Below are 22,266 nucleotides of genomic sequence, written 5' to 3' on the forward strand. Positions count from 1 at the left end.
ACAGGGGGCACAGTGCTGCTACAGAGAGCAGGCCGGCTGCCTTGTGCTACAACCGGGCAGGGGCCAGGGCACGACGGGGTACGCGGACCCTAGGCTGGGAAGAAGCTTCACGCAGCCCAGTAATTCACCCGACGGGAACGAAGTCTTCAGGAACCATTCCCCACCCACTCCAGAATCGGGGTACTAGCGCAACGAGGGGGATAGGACTTCCCACAACCGTCCAGAAAATCCCAAGCGTGAACCCTGAGAGCAAGCTCACCCTGCTAGCCACGCAGGTGAGCGGGACCCGAGTAGTTCCAGGCGAAAGGGATCCATCCAAAAGACACACTGTGCCAAGGGACAAGGCTTCAGACCAACCAGCAACACCAAAGGGGCACGGACCCAGCGTGCTCGACCAACAGAGGCAGAACATTCAAGAGTTTGGTTTACCTGGTATCAGCGTCAGTGACTTTGGACTGTGTGAGTACTTGATATCCTTCTACTCCCGAAGGGTCCTCCCCGCTCAACCCATTACCGAGTCCCGGGACACCATCCCCCTGCCCACGTTGGGGTTAACATCTCGAGCTGCGACACCATCGTCACCGGGCTCCCCATTTGGCAGCGGTGGTCCCTCACATTACCACACACCGTGGGTGGCGTCACGAACATTTTCCCGTTCACTATCCACAAACAATCCCCCCTTTTTATTCTGGGTAGCCACGCGACCCCGCCTCGGATCCGGAGACCCCTCGAGCCACTGTGTATCCGAGTCTGAGCAGTCCGTCGGCTGTCGCGGGGGCGGCACAAGTCCCCTTAGGAGACTTGAAGCTCTGATCTTCCAATCACTTGAGCTGTACAGAGCAGGATCATCATCATCATCAGCCTCGCTCTTTACAGCAGAAATCACCATCTCCTATGAATGTCGCTCACAGCCAGCATTCACAGGAGGATCGTCATAATAGACACAGGGGTCATCAGCTGACCCCCGGCTGACATCAATACCCATCAGCGCGCACTGCGATCACATCACGGGGCTGCTGATGGGAGCAGGGAATGACGTGCCCCCCAGCGGATGCGTGCAAGAGATTGACAATGAGATTTAAATGGTTAACAGCCGCGGCTGTTAGAGGCACATGATGGCTGATCAGATCAGCCAACATGTGCAGGGAAAAATGTGGGCTCAGCATGTGAGCCAGCATCAAAGGCAGCAACACAACCCATGACAGACATCGTAGGTCAAGGGTTCGTTAAGGGGTTAAAGAGACTCTGCCAACCGGTTTTTGCTATGTAATCTGACAGCAGCATGAGATAGAGAGAGACCCCAATTCCAGGGATGTGTCACTTAGTTTAATAGAATCTGTTTTCTCTGCTGCAAACTAGCAGAGCTCAGAATGCTGAGCTGTGTAAACCCCGTCCACACCACTGATTGGCAGCTTTCTTGTACAATATATAGTGACAGATGGCTGCTACTTAGGGTCGGACTAGGAGACAAAGCGAATTGTCCTGTAGTGATAATCTCCTGCTGATAAAACAATCATTGCATTGAAACAGCAAAACTAAGTGGCACATCTCTGTAATCAGGGTCTCTGCTCCTACATTATGCTGTTCTCAGATTACATAGCAACCATCTGCTGACAGATTCCCTTTAAAGGAAACATAATCTCTAATTTAACTGACTATAAGCTTTTTCCGTCTCTTTATAGAGACCAAAATGTGGAAATCCGCAGCGTGACAACATTACTGGCAGAAGAGTACGACCCTCGTTAGCTCCAAGATATAAAAATAGATGTTATTAGGTAGTAAAAACAAACAAACAAAAGAAAGAGACTCTTGGGAACTTCGTAAAAGTTTATACAAAGTTCCACAAACTCTTAAAACTAGAAAAAAAAGCAATATTCTTTTTTTCCCCAGTTTTTAATGACTTAGGAGAGCCTTCAATGCGTCATCAACAGAGGTCTGACCCCAAAGTGGGGCAGTGGTGCACATTTTGTCATTAATCACATACATGTATATGTGGCTGTATCCGGTATTTCACGTAAGTCTTATTCAATTTGGATAGAGCTGAGGTGCAGTACCAGACGCGGCCACATGGATGAAGGTGGCGCTGTGTCAGATGTTGGATGGAGAGGTTGTAGTGTTCTGTTTTGGGTACATGGGTTCGGACTTGGATTCCCACATCGATAGATAACTAATGTTGGGTTCAGGAAAACTCTGTTTAACCCTTTCACTGCCATGATAATTTTCACACTATTAACAAACAGAAATAAACCAGAACAATAACACTTTTATTCCTCAGGTTCTTTTAGACTACAGACACATGGAAGCTTTTAGTGTTCATGCAATTTTGCATCAAAGTATGATAATTTATGTTTGTGGCTAGATTTCGGACCTGCAAAAAGCATTTCTTCTCTATAGGGAACCTAAAAAAGGCAGAATCAAAACTTTTCCATACTAAAAAAAACTGCATTAAAAAACGCTGCTTTAAGTCTGCATCAAAAATGCTTAATAATGGGAAAACGTGCGGAGAACGTGGATAAAAAGTTTATGTGACATGTGAACACAGCCGTAATGTTCAACTCAATGTTTTTATGTTAAATTTTTCATATTAAGACTCACGATAGGTGATGTCACAGCTCACCTCCTTCCCCTCCTATACAATGACTAATGCCTCTATTTACAGCAAAGAACACAGGATCCACCATAACAATAGATGTCACAGCTCACCTCCTCCTCCTATACAATGAATAATAACTATTTACAGCAAATAACACAGGATCCTCCATAACAATAGATGTCACAGCTGACCTCCTCCTATACAATGAATAATAACTCTATTTACAGCAAAGAACACAGGATCCACCATTCACAATAGGGGATATCACAGCTCACCTCCTCACCCTCCTGTACAATGACTGATAACACTTTATATACAGTAGAAAATACAGAATACACCATTCATAAAAGGTGATGTCACAGTTCACCTCCTCCTTCTGTACAATGATTGATAACATCTCTCTATATAGTAGATAACAGTGTCCCACCATTCAAAATCAGTGATGTTCACAGCTCACCTCCTCCTCCTGTACAATGATTGTTATCTACTGTATATAGAGGTGTCATCAATGATTGTACAGGAGGAGGAGGAGGTGAGCTGTGAACATCACTGATTTTGAATGATGCAATCATATGTTATCTACTGTATACAGAGGTGTTATCACAGTATCCACCACTCACAATAGGTGATATCACAACTCACCTCCTCCTCGTGTACAATGACTGATAACACCTCTGTATACAGTAGATAACACAGGATCCACCACTCACAATAAGTGATATCACAGCTCACCTCCTCCTCCTGAACAATAACTGATAACGCCTCTATATACAGTAGATAACACAAGATCCACCATTTACAATAGGTGAGGTCACAGCTTACCTCCTCCTCCTGAACAATAACTGATAACAACTCTATATATAGTAGATAACACAGGATCCACCATTTACAATAGGTGATGTCACAGCTCACCTCCTCCTCCTGTACAATGACTGATAACACCTCTATATACAGTGGATAACACAGAATCCACCATTTACAATAGGTGATGTCACAGCTCACCTCCTCCCCCTGTACAATGACTGATAGCACAGGATCCATCATTCACAACAGATGTCACAGCTCACCTCCTCCCCTGTACAATGACTGATAGCACAGGATCCATCATTCACAATAGATGTCACAGCTCACCTCTTCCTGTACAATGAATGACAACACATCTATATATAGTAAATTCAAAACAATCATAAAATAATTAAAAAAATACATTTAATGTAAAACCCGATTTGAACAATAAGTGATTTTTTGATGACTGTTTCCAGCAATGTCCTCTTAGCAGACACAAGAAAAGTGGCCTTTCCTTCAATATCTGCGTAATGATAATTATAGACTTTAGAAATGGTAAAATAATGAAATGTCTTTGTATAATTGGTCAAAAGTGTTCAAAACCGACGAGCCGAGATGAGAAATATAGAGATGGCATCAAACATGGAAGTTTTCCTCCTACTCATAGAATAGAGGATAACTTCCTGATCGCTACAGGCCTGATGGGTAAACTGATCCTCCATGGGCGGAGCGGAGGTGCGTATGCTCGGCCTTCACGCTTAATGGGGGTTGAGCATGTGCAGCTCAGATCCTCAGAGCGCTGTACTATCTCTGGCAATGTCATAGACAATGGGGTGGCGATCGAGCATGCTCCATTCAGAAGGGGTTATCCCCTTGTCTTCCTCCATGTGTTATCCTCTATATAGGATAACTCCCATATTTGGAACAGATCCTTTTATTTTGTACTGTTTTTTTTGGGTATGACCCATTTCAAAGGAACTTTCTCCTGGTCTCTAACAATGTTCAAGTAACATATGTACTCTTTTGTCACAGGGGGACCCTGGACCTTCAGGAATTCCTGGTAAAGCTGGACCTCAAGGTTTAAGGGGTTTTCCGGGGGCTCGCGGCATAGGAGGTGAAGCGGTAAGTTACCAATTCTGTTACAGGTTGTCTCATTTCTCGGCCGATCCCGGATCTCTTTATACATTGCCACTGTAACTTTAATTTTGTGTCTCCGATTCTCTTGTTTCGCCCTAAAGGCTCCATCCTCGGACCACTACTCTTCCTCATATATATCTGTGGTCTGGGACAAGTCATACAACCCCATTCACCATTTTTTTTTGCCAATGCTAAATTTATCTCTCTGGCCCAGATGTTACCTCTCGGCCGATCCTGGATCTCTTTATACATTACCACTGTAACGTTTTGTGTCTCCTATACTCTCACTATGTCCTTGTTTCGCCCCTCAAGGCTTCATCCTCGGACCACTACTCTTCCTCATATATATCTGTGGTCTGGAACGAGTCATACAACCTCATTCACTACTTTTTTTTGCCAATGCTAAATTTATCTCTCTGGTCGGGATGTCACCTCTTGGCCGATCCTGGATCTCTTGATACATTACCACTGCAATGTTTTACGTCTCCTATACTCTCACTACGTCCTTGTTTCGCCCCTCAAGGCTTCATCCTCGGACCACTACTCTTCCTCATTTATATCTGTGGTCTGGGACAAGTCATACAACCCCATTCACCACTTTTTTTTGCCAATGCTAAATCTATCTCTCTGGTCCAGATGTCACCTCTCTAATGTCCAAAATACCTATAGATCTCCTTCCAATTCCTAAAACGCATGTAATATGATGGAGAAGGAAATTGGCTCTATACCGCGCTGATACTCAATAGTATAGTAATATAATTCCTTTATTGTTCATACAGGTGTACGCGTTTCAGAGATATCTGTCTCCTTCCTCAGGACATCAAAGGAACAAAATCTGATTTTGTTCCTTTGATGTCTGACTCCTGAGGAAGGAGACAGATATCTCTGAAATGCGTAGACTTGTACGAACAATAAAGGAATCATATTACTATACTACTGAGTATCAGCGCGGTATATAGCCGATTTCCTTCTCCATCATATTACATGCTCTACATCTTGGGGCTGTGGCTGATACCACCACTGGATGTGCTTCATAGGAGTTGTGACAACCTGAAAAGGTGACTGTACCGGAATCCTTGTTTGTCCAATATCCCTACCGGGTAAGACCCTATTGCACTCTCTTTTCCACAGTATCATCTTTTGGATTTCTAAAACGCAACATAGAATAAATTTCATACATCATTCTTTTCCCAGTTCCATTTTTTTTTTCAGCCTACCATATCCATTGCCTCGCGTAACCCATCCAGACCTTTACCATCTCCTGTCCCTTCCAATCCCAAAACATTTCCCACGTCTGTTGTTTTCTAAATCAAGAGTCACCAAAAATGTTACTGCCCTCATCTCAAACCTAGAGTTCTGCCTTCCCATATATTACTCTTCTTTCCGTCCACTCTTAACTGGCCATACACCCGAAATAGCTGTTGGCCAAAAGTTGGCTCAGCAGACCACTATTTGTCCCTTCTCCACCATACACGAGAGCTCGGCTTGGTCAAGGGCTCATCTGTTTTCAATGGGAAGAGAGGAGAAAGCCTCTGCCAGACACTTCTGGCAGCGTCTTATCTCTCCGAAAGTAAAAGGATTGGGTGTTGAAATTTCAGCTGCCTGATCTTTCTCTCTCCTGACATTATCCACCATGGGAGAGTTGGGAGATCCATTACACATCGTCTGGACAGCTGTCACGCTAGGCACGGAGAAGTACCAAACGAGCAGCGAAAGGGAAGGGAAACCCTGTGTGACCAAACCTACTGCTGGTCCCTGCGGTCCCTCACCACCCTAGATAGGTTCTACACCCATGCGCCGAGCCGGATACCTAACCCTAGATATCCCTAGTGATGGACCCTAAATAGGGAACAGATGGGATGAGAGCATCACTAAACAACTATAGAAGACATGAGGAGGACACACAGACGGAAAAGCATGAACTACTTATTATTAGATGACTAACGTAGAAGTTCAGCAGAGTTTTCAGCAACGATACGACAGAGGAGTACAAGCCACCTGCTTGCAACCAAGGCTTGAAGGAAATGAAAAATATCACCAGCATCAGTCCAAGAAAGGAATTGGTATTTAAGCACCAAGTGAATACTGATGATCAGCATCTGGATGGAAGGCGAGCTCCTGCTGGGTCAAAATGGGGGAGATATGAATCCATCAGGAAGGCTGAATACTGCAGGAACTATGGAAAGTCAGGGAGCATTCTGTGCAGCCAAAAACTGTGACCTTCTATGGCCAGATACCACATGACTATCTCTCATACTTGACGACAGTGAGTGCCATCAAAACCAGAAGTTCAGATGTCTTTCATCTAGACCAGTGTTTCTCAACTCCAGTCCACAAGACGCACCAACGGATCATGTTTTCAGGTTTTCCTCAATCATGTTTCTATGATTTCCTTAATGTTGAACAGGTGATGGAATTATTCACTGTCTAATATTGAGGAAAACCTCAAAACATGATCTGTTGGTGGGTCTTGAGGACTGGAGTTGAGAAACACTGATCTAATGTGTATGGGGTCCTTAACTTTGCTTCCCAATAAAACCACCTCTCCCCTCTTTTACCCTCACCTCTTGCCAAGATTAACTGAAACCATATTCCGATACCTCCTCACACATAATCACTGCTTCTCATAGTATCTCCTCCAGCGTTTCTCAGGTACATCACCCATCCTCTTGAACTCACCACCCAAACTATTGAGACTCTATCCCACCATCCCTCCTTTTACACTGCCATATAAAGATGCGTTCACACATCCAGTTTTTGCCGTCAGGCACAATTCGGTGTTAAAACTGATGCAACGGATCGCGCGAAAAAACGGATCAGTTGCATCAGTTCCTTCAGTTTTTGGATGGATCCGTTGTGCTACTGAGCATGCTCAAGAGCAAAAAACAGAATCCGTCGTTGTAATGCGTTGTATGCCGCATTACGACGGATCCGGCGCCCATAGGCTTTCATTGTACATGACGCCAGATGGCACAGTCCATTTTTTGCCGCAGCCACAAAACTTTGCATACTGCGTCCTTTCCGGCAACTGGACACAGAAATTTTGCTGGATCCGGCACACAATGGATGCAACGCAAGGGCATCAGGCACAATCCGGCGCTAATACAATTCAATGAGCAAAAAACCGCATCCGGCACCGGATCTGTTTTATCTGGTATTCGCCGGATTGTGCCTGACGGCAAAAAACGGATGTGTGAAAGCAGCCTAAGCAACTTCTACCATCACTTACTGTGTCCTCCCCTCTTCCCAAATTATAAGCCCTCGGGGGCAGGGTCATATACTGTGCCACTCAGCTCATAATTATTCCACTTGATTGTATTGTCTCATTTTTGCTTGTTTTATCATTGTTTCATAATTTTAAGGTTAAAAGAAGTCCTTCATGGCCAACCTATACCATAACATGTTGATCCAAGAGAGGCAAACACCCCTCCTCTCCCCCACCCCCCCCACCAAGGCAGATGCTCCTGTAATTGCCCCATATTAGAGGATAATTCCTTCCCAACAAGTAGGCGAGTTCCCTGGATCAACGTCCCATCACAGAATCTTGTATCCACAACCTGTAACATTATATTATTTAAGAAAGGCATCCAGGTCCTCTGATCTTTTTTTCGTAAATTAACTATTACATCATCGGGTGGCAGAAAGTTCCGTAATCTCACTGCTCGTACCATAAAGAATCCATAGTCATACTGCGCTTTACAGTTACTCTCCAAAAGTCCTGCTTCCATTAAACTGAATGGAGCTGGGAGCTGCAGGCTATTAATGGCATCTGTCAGTGGTTGCTATAGGAACAAAATAAACTGTTAGTATAAGAAGCTTATGTGTGAGGTAATAAGATGTCAGTGAGAAGACAGATAGAGAGAGAGAGAAAGAAACAGACACAGCCGGGCAAAGAGGCAGCCGGGCAAAGAGACAGCCGGGCAAAGAGACAGCCGGGCAAAGAGACAGCCCTGGAAAGAGACAGCCCTGGAAAGAGACAGCCCTGGAAAGAGACAGACGGCGAAAGAGACAGACGGCGAAAGAGACAGACGGCGAAAGAGACAGACGGCGAAAGAGACAGACGGGGAAACAGACAGACGGGGAAACAGACAGACGGGGAAACAGACAGACGGGGAAAGAGAGAGACAGAAAGACACAGACATAGAGACAGATACAGAGATGGAGAGAGACAGACAGATACAGCGATTGAGACAGATAGACTGATAGAAATACAGACAGAGAGATAGAAACAGACAGACAGAGACATAGACACAGACAGACAAGGAAAGAGACAGACAGAGAGACAGACAGATAGCGACACACAGACAGAGACTGTGAGAGAGACAAAGAGACAGTTACTATCCCGGGCGATGTCCGGGTACTACAGCTAGTTAGAAATATAGTATAGTTCTCCTGATTAGCTATGGCTGTTACCCCATGTGTAGGGCATTGCAGCTTAGGCATCCACGGTTACAACCATGAGCACCTAACTGTCACTAAGCTGCAATGCCCTGCACATGAGGTAAGAGACATAGCTAATCAGGAGAACTATACTACATTTCTAATTAAAGAGATTTACTGATATTACTACATATCGGGATAGAATCTCGGAGATGGGAATACCCCTTTTAAGCCTTCATTTTTCCAAACTGAATAACCCAAAGTTTGATAACCTATCTTGGTATTGCAGTTCACCCATTCTCTCAATAACCTTAGTCACTCTTCTCTGCACCCGGTCTAGTTCAGCCATGTCCTTATAAACTGGACCCTAAAATTGTACATTGTTTTTGCTTTTTCCCCTCTAGGGTCCAGGTGGTTTAAAAGGAGGAGAAGGTCCAGTAGGTGCATCAGGAGCTATAGTAAGTGTCCCTGACTTATGGTTTCATCCGTACATACTGCAGCACCTTGACCTTTCTTTTTAATCTCACCTTTCACAGGGACCAGGCGGAGAGAGGGGCCCGTCTGGCCCAGCAGGTGGAATCGGTCTTCCTGGACGCCCTGGATCACAAGGACCACAGGGACCTGCCGGTGAAAAGGGCAATCCGGTAAGTAACAGAATAAGAGGACATCGTGTCTCCGAGGACATGTTCCAATGGCGAGCACCAGTTATCCATCTGAATGGTCACAAGCAGCTGGATGTTGACTGTAATATAACAGCCTGCATAGTCACACACTATCATACATAGACAATAGAGGAATAGGCATTAGGAAGAATTAATTATTAAAAGGATTGAAAAGGATTCGAAAAACATGGCTACTTTTAGAAAAAGGTACGGGGAGGTACCAAGTGAACAGTGAAAGGGAACAGAAGGGAGACCCTGTGTCTAGGGAAAGGGAGGATGGTGACCCCTGACCAAACCTACTACTGGGAGTCCCAGGAGCCGGGTGCCCGGGTTTCGCCAAGAAGGCACTTTGCCTTACCTAGGGTAGAGGTAGTGTCATGATCGGTACAGGGAAGTACCAAGCACACGGTGAAAGGGAAAGGAAGGGAAAACCTGTGTCTAGTGAAAGGGAAGATGGTGACCTCTGACCAAACCTACTGCTGGCCCCTGAGGTCCCTTACCACCCTAGATATGTTCCACACCTATGTGCCGAGCCGGATACATGACCCTAGTTATCCCTAGTGCTGGGCCCTAAATAGGGAACAGATGGGATGAGCTCTTCATCAACCCCACTAACCACTATAGAAAACACAAGGAGGACACACATGAGGGAAAATGCATGAACTACGTATCCACACATGACACAGATAGAAGTTCAGCAAAGTTAGCAACAACAATACAACAGAGGAGTACAAGCCACCTGCTTGAAACCAAGACTTGAATGAAAAATATCACCAGCACCAGTCCAAGGAAGGAAGGGAGCATTAAGCACCAAGAGAATACTGATGATCAGCAGCTGGGTGGAAGTTGAGCTCCTGCTGGGTCCAAAAGGGAGAGATGAATCCTGCAGGAAAGCTACCTATACTAATGAATACTGCCAGCAGGAACAATGGAAAGTCAGGGAGCATTTTGCACAGCCAAACACTGTGACCTTCTATGGCCAGAAACCACGATTGTTTGTCATACTTGACAACAGTGAGTTCCATCAAAATTAGAAGTTCAGATGTCTTTCATCTAATGTGTATGGGGTACCAAGCACACGGAGAAAGGGAAAGGAAGGGAAAACCTGTGTCTAGTGAAAGGGAAGATGGTGACCTCTGACCAAACCTACTGCTGGCCCCTGAGGTCCCTCACCACCCTAGATAGGTTCCACACCTATGTGCCGAGCCGGATACATGACCCTAGTTATCCCTAGTGCTGGGCCCTAAATAGGGAACAGATGGGATGAGCTCTTCATCAACCCCATTAACCACTATAGAAAACACAAGGAGGATACACAGGGGGAAAATGCATGAACTACTTATACACACATGACACAGGTAGAAGTTCAGCAAAGTTTTCAGCAACAACACCACAGAGGAGTACAAGCCACCTGCTTGCAACCAAGGCATGAAGGAACTGAAAAATATCACCAGCAACAGTCCAAAGAAGGAAGGGGTATTTAACCCCTTCAGCCCCCAGCCTGTTTTCACCTTAAAGACCCGGCCATTTTTTGCAATTTTGACCAGTGTCACTTTGACAGGTTATAACTCTGGAACACTTCAACGGATCCTGGCGATTCTGAGATTGTTTTTTCGTGACATATTGTACTTCATGTCAGTGGTAAATTTAGGCCGATATGTTTTGCGTTTATTTGTGAAAATTTCGGAAATTTGGCGAAAATTTTGAAAATTTTGCAATTTTCAAAATTTGAAATTTTATGCCCATAAATCTGAGAGATATGTCACACAAAAAAGTTACTAAATAACATTTCCCACATGTCTACTTTACACCAGCGCAATTTTTGAGAAAAAAAAAAATTCCGTTAGGAAGTTAGAAGGGTTCAAAGTTCATCACCAATTTCTCATTTTTCCAACAAAATTTACAAAAAAAAATTTTTTAGGTACCACATCACATTTGGAGTGATTTGAGAAACCTAGGCGACAGAAAATACCCAAAAGTGACCCAATTCTAAAATCTGCACCCCTCACTCTGCTCAAAACCACATCCAAGAAGTTTATTAACCCTTTAGGAGCTTCACAGCAACCAAAGCAATGTAGACGAAAAAATGAAAATTTTACTTTTTTAACACAAAAATGTTACTTTAGCCATAAAAATTAGTATTTTCACAAGGGTATCAGGAAAAATGCATCATAAAATGTATTGTGCATTTTCTCCTGAGTACGCAGATACCCCATATGTGGTGGAAATCAAATTTTTGGGCACACAGCAGGACTCGGAAGGCAAGGAGCGCCATTTGAATTTTTGAGTGCAAAATTAGCTGCACTCATTAGCGGACGCCATGTCGGGTTTGAAGACTCCCCGAGGTGCCTAAACAATGGAGCTCCCCCATAAGTGACCTCATTTTGGAAACTAGAGCCCTCAAATATTTTTTCTAGATGTTTGATGTGCACTTTGAACCCCTGGGGGCTTCACAGAAATTTATAACGTTGAGCCGTGAAAAGAAAAAAATTTTTTTTACCACAAAACTGTTGCTTCAACCAGGTAGCTTTTTTTATCACAAGGGTATCAGGAAAAATGCACCATAAAATGTATTGTGCATTTTCTCCTGAGTACGCAGATACCCCATATGTGGTGGAAATCAAATGTTTGGGCACACAGCAGGACTCGGAAGGCAAGGAGCGCCATTTGAATTTTTGAGTGCAAAATTAGCTGCACTCATTAGCGGACGCCATGTCGGGTTTGAAGACCCCCTGAAGTGCCTAAACAATGGAGCTCCCCCACAATTGACCCCATTTTGGAAACTAGACCCCTCATGGAATTTATCTAGCTGTTTAGGGAGCACTTTGAACCCCTGGAGGCTTCACAAACGTTTGTAATGTTGAGCCGTGAAAATATTTTATTTTTTTTACCACAAAATTGTTTTTTCAAACAGGTAGCTTTTTTTTCCACAAGGGTATCAGGAAAAAATGCACCATAAAATGTATTGTGCAATTTCTCCTGAGTACGACGATACCTCATATGTGGTGGAAATCAATTGTTTGGGCGTACGGCGGGGCTCAGAAGAGAAGGAGCGCCATTTCACAGTAAAATTGATTGGAATTATTAGCAGACGCCATGTTTCATTTGGAGACCCCCTGAGGTGCCTAAACAATGGAGCTCCCCCACATGTGATCCCATTTTGGAAACTAGACCCCCCCCCCCCATACAAAAAAAATTAGTTTGGCGAAATAAAAAATACAGACATCAGTAGAAAAAAAAAAAAAAATGAGCGCCTGCCAAGACCAGTGCCAAACGTGAGAGCAATGCACGAGTCTCGCATCGCATCATCCACTGCAGTCTGGAAGCGAGCAACTGCGCTGGATAATGCGATGCGAGAGGGCGGGGCGGCAGATGAGAAAGGGCACAGCGGATGGAAGATGGGAAAGGGCGCAGCGGGTGGAGGAGCGGCAGAGGATGGGAAAGGGCGCAGCGGATGGATGATGGGAAATGGCGCAGCGGATGGATGGGAAATGGCGCAGCGGATGGAGGAGCGGCAGAGGATGGGGGGGGAGGTGAGATGGGGATACCTACCTTACAGGATGGATCTAGGCAGCAGGATCACAGCAGACAGAAGAGGCAGCAGATGAATGAGGCAACAGATCGAGGAGGGTGAGAGGGGGCAGTAGATGGAAAATGGGAGAGAGCAGGCAGCAGATCGGGGAGGGGGGCAGAGTCTGATGGGAGAGAGAGATGGCACATGGAGGAGGGGGGGCCCCGGGGGGAGGGTGGCTTGCAGCACATGTAGGGGGAGGGTGGCTTGCAGCACATGTAGGGGGAGGGTGGCTGGCTTGCAGCACATGTGGGGGGAGGGTGGCTGGCTTGCAGCACATGTGGGGGGAGGGTGGCTGGCTTGCAGCACATGTGGGGGGAGGGTGGCTGAAGCCAGCCACCCTCCCCCCACATGTGCTGCAAGCCAGCCACCCTCCCCCCACATGTGCTGCAAGCCACCCACCCTCCCCCCACATGTGCTGCAAGCCACCCTAACCCCCCATGTGCTGCAAGCCACCCTCCCCCCACGTGGGGGGAGGGTGGCTTGCAGCACATGTGGGGGGAGGGTGGCTGGCTTGCAGCACATGTGGGGGGAGGGTGGCTTGCAGCACATGTGCTGCAAGCCAGCCACCCTCCCCCCACATGTGCTGCAAGCCACCCTCCCCCCACGTGGGGGGAGGGTGGCTTGCAGCACATGGAGGCATAGGAGGTGTGGCGATGGAGAAGGGGCAGCCGATGAAGGAGGCGGCGGCCGCCGCCGATCGGGAACAGTGGGGGCCGATTCGGGGGCAGCAGCGGCTGAAAAAGGTGGGTGCGACGGCGGCGGGGACAGTGGCGAGCATGGCGGCGGGGACAGCGGTGGAGCGGGAGCAGCGGCGGGGCGATCGGAGACAGCGGCGGAGACAGCGGCGGAGCGGGAGCATGGCGCCGGGGCGATCGGAGACAGCGGCGGAGACAGCGGCGGAGCGGGAGCATGGCGCCGGGGCGATCGGAGACAGCGGCGGAGCGGGAGCATGGCGCCGGGGCGATCGGAGACAGCGGCGGAGCGGGAGCATGGCGCCGGGGCGATCGGAGACAGCGGCGGAGCGGGAGCATGGCGCCGGGGCGATCGGAGACAGCGGCGGAGCGGGAGCATGGCGCCGGGGCGATCGGAGACAGCGGCGGAGCGGGAGCATGGCGCCGGGGCGATCGGAGACAGCGGCGGAGCGGGAGCATGGCGCCGGGGCGATCGGAGACAGCGGCGGGAACAGCGGTGGAGCAGGAGCATGGCGCGGCGATCGGAGACAGCGGCGGTGGAGCGGGAGCATGGCGCCGGGGCGATCGGAGACAGCGGCGGTGGAGCGGGAGCATGGCGGGGGGATCGGAGACAGCGGCGGTGGAGCGGGAGCATGGCGGGGGGATCGGAGACAGCGGCGGGGACAGCGGTGGAGCGGGAGCATGGCGCCGGGGCGACCGGAGACAGCGGCGGGGACAGCGGTGGATCGGGAGCAGCGGCGGGGCGATCGGAGACAGCGGCGGGGACAGCGGTGGATCGGGAGCAGCGGCGGGGCGATCGGAGACAGCGGCGGGGCGGGCGGCGGGGACGCGGGCGGCGGGGACAGGGGCGGGCGGCGGGGACAGCAACTTACCGCTCTCCTCGGCTTCCAGGGACGGTCACAGGCCGCAGATCCACATTGATTGGAGAGAGCGGTCACAAGACCGGTCTCTCCAATCAGAGCTGGGGGCGGGTGAAGCATCGATCACCCAGCTCCAGCCAATGGCCAGTGCTACAGCAGCACTGATCAGGGCTGGATTTCAATGTTCCAGCCATTTTCAATGGCTGGAACATTACAGTGGCTGTAATTGGCTGAGCGGCGTTCGTCAGCCAATCACAGCCTCTGTAGGTTCGGGGAGGAGGCACCACCCCTCCTGAGGTCAGGCAGAGGTCCCCTCCTTCCCGAATCCACCGTTTAAGTAAACAAATTTCACTCCCCGGGGCTCCGGGACCGCGATTTCGCCAGGACGTACTGAGTACGTCATGGGTCGTTTAGCACCATGTCACCATCGTCGTTAAGGGGTTAAGCACCAAGAGAATACTGATGATCAGCAACTGTGTGGAAGACGAGCTCCTTCTAGGTCCTAAAGGGGAAGAGATGGATCCAGCAGGAAAGCTACCTATACCAATGAACACTGACAGCAGGAACAATAGAAAGTCAGGGAGCATTTTGTGCAGTCAAACACTGTGACCTTCTATGCCCAGGAACCACATGACTGTCTGTCACCTGTGACACCTGTAGTCAGGAGTGTCGCTGTAATATAAGAAAGCAGCCATGTTTTTCTAATTCTGGTCAGTCTCCTTATTAATGCATTGAACAATAAAGACCATGAAATGCAGATGTCATGTTATGAAGTTATTGGTCTACAGTTATCAATAGATATTGCAATTTACATTGTTATTTCCAAAATCATAATTTAGTTTGTTTTTAGTACACACACAATTATGTTTTCCAATGCAACCAATGCTTATATCTGCCCTGATCTGCAGCTACCACCCCTGATCATCCCCCAGGGCTCTCTTTAGACACTATTGCAACTGGAACCATTCTCCAGTAACTAATGCTGTTGGTTGAGCATAAGCAAATGCACCTAATGACCCTATCTAATGAAACATCAGACAGCCATGTTGTAGCACAGCTCAGCTATGCCATGCAGAAGGTCCAACTAATAGCAGCTGAATTTATAACTGATAACCCAGCCTAAATCGTGAAAAACAGATGCACCTAATGACCCGGTCTAATAAAATGCATGACAGCCAGGTGGTTGCACAGCTCATCTATGCAGAATTTCCAAGTAACAGCAGATGATTTCATAACTGATGACTGTCTAAATCGTGAAAAACAGATGCATCTACGACCCTATCTAATAAAACATCAGTCAGGTTGTAGCACAGCTCAGCTATGCCAAAGATACCTCTGATACCAGCTGCATTTTTACCCTAATTCATGAAAAACAGAAGCACCTATGACCCTGTCTAATAAAATGTCTGACAGACAAGTTGTAGCCCAGCTCAGCTATGTTATTTAGAAGATCCCACTGATACATCTTCATTTTTACTCTATCTAATTCATGAAAAACAGGTGCACCTTATGACCCTGTCTAATGAAACATAAAAAAAAACAGGTTGTAGCATGGCTCAGCTATGCAGGAGAGTCCACCAATAGCACATGAATATATATCTAATGACGCTGTCTAAATCGTGAAAAACAGATGCACCTTATGACCCTGTCTAATGAAACATCAAAAACAAAACAGGTTGTGGCATGGCTCAGCTATGCAGGAGAGTCCACCAATAGCACATATCTAATGACGCTGTCTAAATCGTGAAAAACAGATGCATCTTTGTCTCTGTTTAATAAAACATCTGACAGGTTGTAGCACAGCTCAGCTATGCCAAACATCCCACTGATATCAGCTGAATTTTTACTCTACTTCATGAACAACAGATGCACCTAATGACCCTGTCTAGTAAAATGTCTGACAGCTAGATTGTAGCACAGCTCAACTATGTTATTCATAAGATCCTACTGATACATCTGCATTTTTACTCTGTCTAATTCATGAAAAAGAGAAGGACCTATGACCCTATCAAATAAAATATCTGACAGCCAGGTTGTAGCACAGCCCATCTACGATAGGCTGAATATCCCACTGACACCAGCTGCATTTTTACTCTGTCTAATTCATGAAAAACAGAAGCACCTATGAGCCTGTCTAATTACATTTATGACAGTCAGGTTGTAGCGCAGCTCAGCTGATACTAGCTGCACTTTTACCCTAATTCATGAAAAACAGATGTACCTAATGACCCTGTCTAGTAAAATGTCTGACAGCCAGGCTATAGCTGAATTTGCACCTACTGACCCTGTTTAATTAGTGAAAAAAAGATGTACTTATTATCCTGCCTAATAAAACATTCTCTACACCTCTTTATGGCATCCTCATTGGCCTGACAGCCGTGTTGCAGCACAGCCCAGCTATGCTATGCTATGGTCAGCTCTGCTATACTTACAGGGGAGAGGAAAATCTCCTTATAAAGTACCAATAAAATATTGGGCTTGTAAACAGTAATGAATATTGGTCAAATAGTTACAATATTCATAGTGACTAGATTCAATGGTCACCTAATCCATATAAATAAAAATTGACCATGTCGAGATCTAGGCAACACTATCAGTAAGTACACAGGAAAGTAGAGTGAGGGAACTGCAGCACTAAGGAGACGCAGGGTGCTGCTGGGAAATGTAGTTTTATCAAATAAGAATAGGAGCGCCCCATTAGCTCTGTAAAGCTGGATGCACAAAGGAGCAAAAGGAGATGAATGAAAACAAAAAGGTATAACTTTAGATTGGCTTTGTAGTGTATATTAACATTAACATTGTGGGAAAATCCCTTTAAGAATCTTCAATAGGGTTAGACTTGTGCTGAACACTGATACCAGTTTTTTAGTTCTTTGAAGAAAGGTTTGTCTCACCATATCTAAAAAGATAAAAAGATTAACAATACATGGGAAAGTTGCAGAATGGCAACCAGCAGCTAAGTCATTTATAGGCGGATTCCTGCTTGCCACATTTGTGTTGTCCACTGGGTGCAGCTTAACCCTAAATTTTCTAACCCCAATGTTAATGCTTCAATATATTTTTTTTTTGGGTAGTGTTATTCATAACATTGTGTATGGCTACACAGGGCGAGAAAGGACCTGTCGGTGGAGCCGGTCAGGATGGCTCACAGGGAGGTGTAGGACCACCAGGACCTGCCGGGCCAGCAGGACCTGCTGGAGATGATGGAGATAAGGTATTATCTGACTTACTATTTTTATTATACCTTTGTTCACAAAAAGAAGGATCTAATAATATGTTTGGAACTTTCCTTTTTTTTTTTAGGGAGAAGTGGGCGGCCCAGGACAGAAAGGAAGTAAAGGGGACAAGGGAGACAAAGTAAGTATGAATGATGGATGAGGGCTAGAGAAGAGACACACAACAGAAGTAGGACTTAATCTGGACACAAACATTAGATTTGTCACAGATGTGTCACGGCCTGTCATGGAGGTGTCACGGCCAGCTGACAATCCAGTGGCAGTGAAGGCTTCTTTACATGCGCCCCCGTCGTTTGTGCGATATGGGCAATTTGTTGCCCGTGTCGCACAAAGTCGTAAACCCCCGTCACACGTACTTACCTTCCAAACGACCTCGCTGTGGGCGGCGAACATCCTCTTCCTGAAGGGGGAGGGACGTTTGGTGTCACCGCGATGTCACACAGCGGCCGGCCAATAGAAGCGGAGGGGCGGAGATGAGCGGGGTGTAAACATCCCGCCCACCTTCTTCCTGCCGCATTGCCAGCGGGACGATGTGTGCTGCCCCGGGAACGATGAACAACTAGCGCAGAGAAGGACGTGCGATTTTTAGAAAATGAGCAACGTGTCAACGAGCAACGATAAGGTGAGTATTTTTGCTCGTTAAGAGACACTCGTAGCTGTCACACGCTACGATATGTCAAACGGCGCCGGATGAGCGTCACGACGTGACCGCGACGACATATCGTATGATATATCGTAGCGTGTAAAGCCCACTTGAGTGTTAGAAAACCCCACAGATTGGCAGCACGTGTTGTTATCTGACAGTTTCCTGTGTCTGCAGCAGTGGACGCTATGAACCTGGGAAATTGTCAGAGTTTCCTCTCAGTTGTCAGTCTCTGACTTCCTTTATAAATCTCACCCTGGGGTAGTTTGGATGCGGTTTATAGTTTTTGATGGTTGTTGTCTGAAGTGGTTGACTCCTTTTGTTGTTCCAGAGATGCCTTGGTAGCTGCTCTTAAGATAAATGTTTGACCTTTGCTATCTACCTGGCCTCAGATAGCAGCATTTGTGTTTCCCCTGTATTGTTTCCCTTACCGTTAGTGCTGTTGAAAAGTGCTCATACCTGCCATCCTTACTTAACCCTTAGATTAGGGTTTGCCTAGGGTGAGGTATTCCTGCTCAGCAACAAGTGTGGAATCTGTATAGTGTTTGTGAGGGTGAGCTATAGGTTGTTTTCAGGAGTAGGTCACCCCTTCCCCTTTTCCCAGGCAAAAGGACATTCCTTTCCCCTTTCTTTTGTATTGTACTATACAACTGGTATAGCTTCTATCCCCGGCCGTGACAAGATTATGATCAGCTCTAGATCTTTACATTTCAGCCGATCCGGACAATCATCTAAGGTGTTTGAAATTCATTGGCGGATTTCAGAGAAAACGGGATCAGACATATTGTTTGAGCCTCATCTAAGGAGTCTATTAGTGGCTTATTCTCCTCTTCCAATTGAGAAAACATGCGCAATCCGCCAAAAACAGTATTGCTGACTTTCTAATGTGTATGGGTATCTTCCAATTCTTCTACAACAGAAAGAAGGACGAGGCATGTAAAATATCAATGCCTGATCCTACTGTACTCAGGAGGGATAAACTACTTACTCTTTTCTCTTCATTGAAAGGATATCCAAGCCCAATGCATATAATTTGTATGGGAGGATCGGATGCCAGCTATCTAATGTTAATGGCCTAAAGGAACTGCACAAAAAGAAACAATGAACATTATTTAGCAATCTATAAACATTATATATATATAACTGACTCTTCATATTTTGTGTTTAGGGTCCACCAGGAGCCATTGGCATCCAAGGTCCAATAGGACACCCTGGTCAAGCAGTAAGTTTCATGTTGCATATCCATCTCGATGTCAAAGATGCCTGCACTTTATTCCTTAATTCATATCTTTTTCTACAGAATGTAAATATCTGAAAATTAAGGTTTATTCATCAGCTGTTTGATTTGTATAGGGACAAGATGGAGAGCCCGGACGGAGAGGTCAAACGGGCATGCAAGGACAAAAGGGAGATGAAGGTATACGAGGGTTTCCTGGTGTAGGAGGCCCAAGGGGACTACAGGTAGGTGAATCCTGTACTTTGTTCATTTCTTGAAAATGTAACTCTGTGCTGTTTGGTATGACATACACTGAAGAGCAAAAGGGTAACAATGTTTTGAACTTTTGACTTTCAGGCTCCATATTTCACCATCCACTACAGCTTTGAAAGTGAGACTACCTCCGTTTTATATACAATCATCTTATACATAAATTTGATTAACAAAGATTTAGCTTTTCTTCCTGTATACTACAAATTACAACCTGTTCTCACATTCCCTCAGAGTTCAGTGTGTTATTAGGTTGAGTCCCAAGCAAAATGTCACTGGTTAGAATCGAAGAGCAGCCCTGAAAATTTCCCAAGAAAAGAGAAACAGCATCATCCACCTCATCGACAGCGGTCTCTCTGCCAAGAAAATTGCCAAACTGCATCATTTGAGGCCATGACAGTTCGAAGAATACAATATGAAGTCGGTCCATCCATTCAGAAGCGAAGAGGTGTACGTCCAGGCAAAATATCGGTGTCAACAAGTCGGCTCAACATAAGGTCTATCAGTTCTGGTGCAACAAACACGGAAGTGGAGGCGGCTCGTATGCTTCATAATAGTGAGATCACAGACGTCCATGGAAGCACTGTGTGTGGCACATTACACAAGTCTGGAATGATGGCTCGAAAAAGGTGAAGATGCCATGACTGAAATAAAAAGTGTTGGCTCACGTTTGCAAAAATGTACAAAGTTGACAGCAGAAGATTGGAAATGGGTGATTTGGAGCAATGAGATAAAAGTCAATAGACGGCTCTGATAGGTGCAAATAGGTCTGGAAGAAACAAGGGAAAAAGGGGCTAATGGATTCAGAAATTGAAGGAACGGTCAAGTTTGGTGGAGGAAGCCCGATGATATGGGAATGTTTCACAGCCAAAGGCTTTGGATACTTGACCAAGATTGATGGTGGTCTCAATGCTGAGTTTAATGTGATTATCCTAGAAGATTGAGTTACTTCACACACTCGAGTACTATGGGTATGAAAAGGATGACATAGTGTTCCTGTAGGACAATGACCCGAAGCAAACATCAACATTGGTGAAGAAATGATTTAGTGACAATGAAGTAGAGGTGCTGGATTGTCCCAACAACCCCAGATGTCAACCCAATCCAACACTTGTGGGTAGAGTTGGTGAAAAAGCTGTATACATACCTAAGTGAGCCAACCAGTATGCACCAATAGTAGGAACGTGAAGAAGAGACCTGGGATCAGATTTCAGTCGAGACATGCTTGAATCTGATTGAGAGCCCAGAAGGATTTAGGCAGTGCTGAAAGCCAAAGGTTGATTTACAAAATAGTAACAAAATAATAAAAATTAAAACTTTGATTTTTAGGAGCAAAACAGTAACAATGCAGTGACATGACAAGAATCTGCATAACTAATCATATGCCAAATAGCTGCAAGTCACATTTATGTATAAGATAGCCAAGATGATTGTCTATAAAATGAAGGTCGTCTCACATTCAAAGCTGTAGTGGATGGCGAGATATGGAGCCTGACATTCAAAACATTGTTACCCTTTTCCTCGTCAGTGTAAGTATGGACATAATCAAGAGCGTATGTGCAATAATAGCAGACCGTGGAGCTGCTATGGGAAAAGGTAGCCCAACAGTGGTTTGTACCATCTGTTTGACATTACATGTAGACTCCTTTTGTTTCGAGAAACTATATTTCTGGGGAACTGACTCAACAAAAAGGGTGAAAAATACATCAGGTCCATCTGGTCTGGGTGGCAAAATCCTGCTCCACTATGCGTTGGGGAAGGCATTTGGATTTTTGCTCTGGCATGTATGTCTACTGAACATGGTCATCCAAATCATCATATGCTAGGGCTATCACATCATATACCATATAGCATAACTACATTGAACCACCTGGGGCTTAGTTAATGACAAAATGGGCTTAGTATCTCACCTAGCTCTAGATCCATTGATAATAATGGACACAGCCTGCTGTGTATGCAATACTTAATTTACCTTGCAAAAAAAGACATCCCTTGGCCCCACCATCAGCTTCTACTCTAAATAGGACATGTCCAAACCAGAGAACATCTTCACTCTATTGAATTTGTAAATATACATCACCAAAAATGAGTGGTTTAGGGTTTAAATTATGCAATTCAATACAATTATACATTTAATATTTCTTTTTAGGGTATGCCTGGACCTCCAGGGGAGAAAGGAGAAAGTGGCCATGTTGGACCAATGGTACATTGGATGGA

The 22,266-nt window shown here is 45.9% G+C and overlaps 1 protein-coding gene across 1 annotated transcript in view; it reads left to right on the forward strand.

Annotated features, from left to right (window-relative positions):
• The window catches only part of COL5A3 (collagen type V alpha 3 chain), a 307,612-nt gene that overhangs the window by 248,804 nt on the left and 36,542 nt on the right, over positions 1 to 22,266 (forward strand). Inside the window, exons 39-46 of the mRNA XM_075346486.1 lie at positions 4,412 to 4,501; positions 9,301 to 9,354; positions 9,433 to 9,540; positions 17,791 to 17,898; positions 17,988 to 18,041; positions 19,732 to 19,785; positions 19,917 to 20,024; positions 22,199 to 22,252. Of these exons, the coding sequence (XP_075202601.1) occupies positions 4,412 to 4,501; positions 9,301 to 9,354; positions 9,433 to 9,540; positions 17,791 to 17,898; positions 17,988 to 18,041; positions 19,732 to 19,785; positions 19,917 to 20,024; positions 22,199 to 22,252 (630 nt within the window). The remainder of the gene's footprint in view (positions 1 to 4,411; positions 4,502 to 9,300; positions 9,355 to 9,432; positions 9,541 to 17,790; positions 17,899 to 17,987; positions 18,042 to 19,731; positions 19,786 to 19,916; positions 20,025 to 22,198; positions 22,253 to 22,266) is intronic.

This window comes from Anomaloglossus baeobatrachus, chromosome 4 (assembly GCF_048569485.1).
Source record: "Anomaloglossus baeobatrachus isolate aAnoBae1 chromosome 4, aAnoBae1.hap1, whole genome shotgun sequence".
Taxonomy (NCBI): Eukaryota; Metazoa; Chordata; class Amphibia; order Anura; family Aromobatidae; genus Anomaloglossus; species Anomaloglossus baeobatrachus.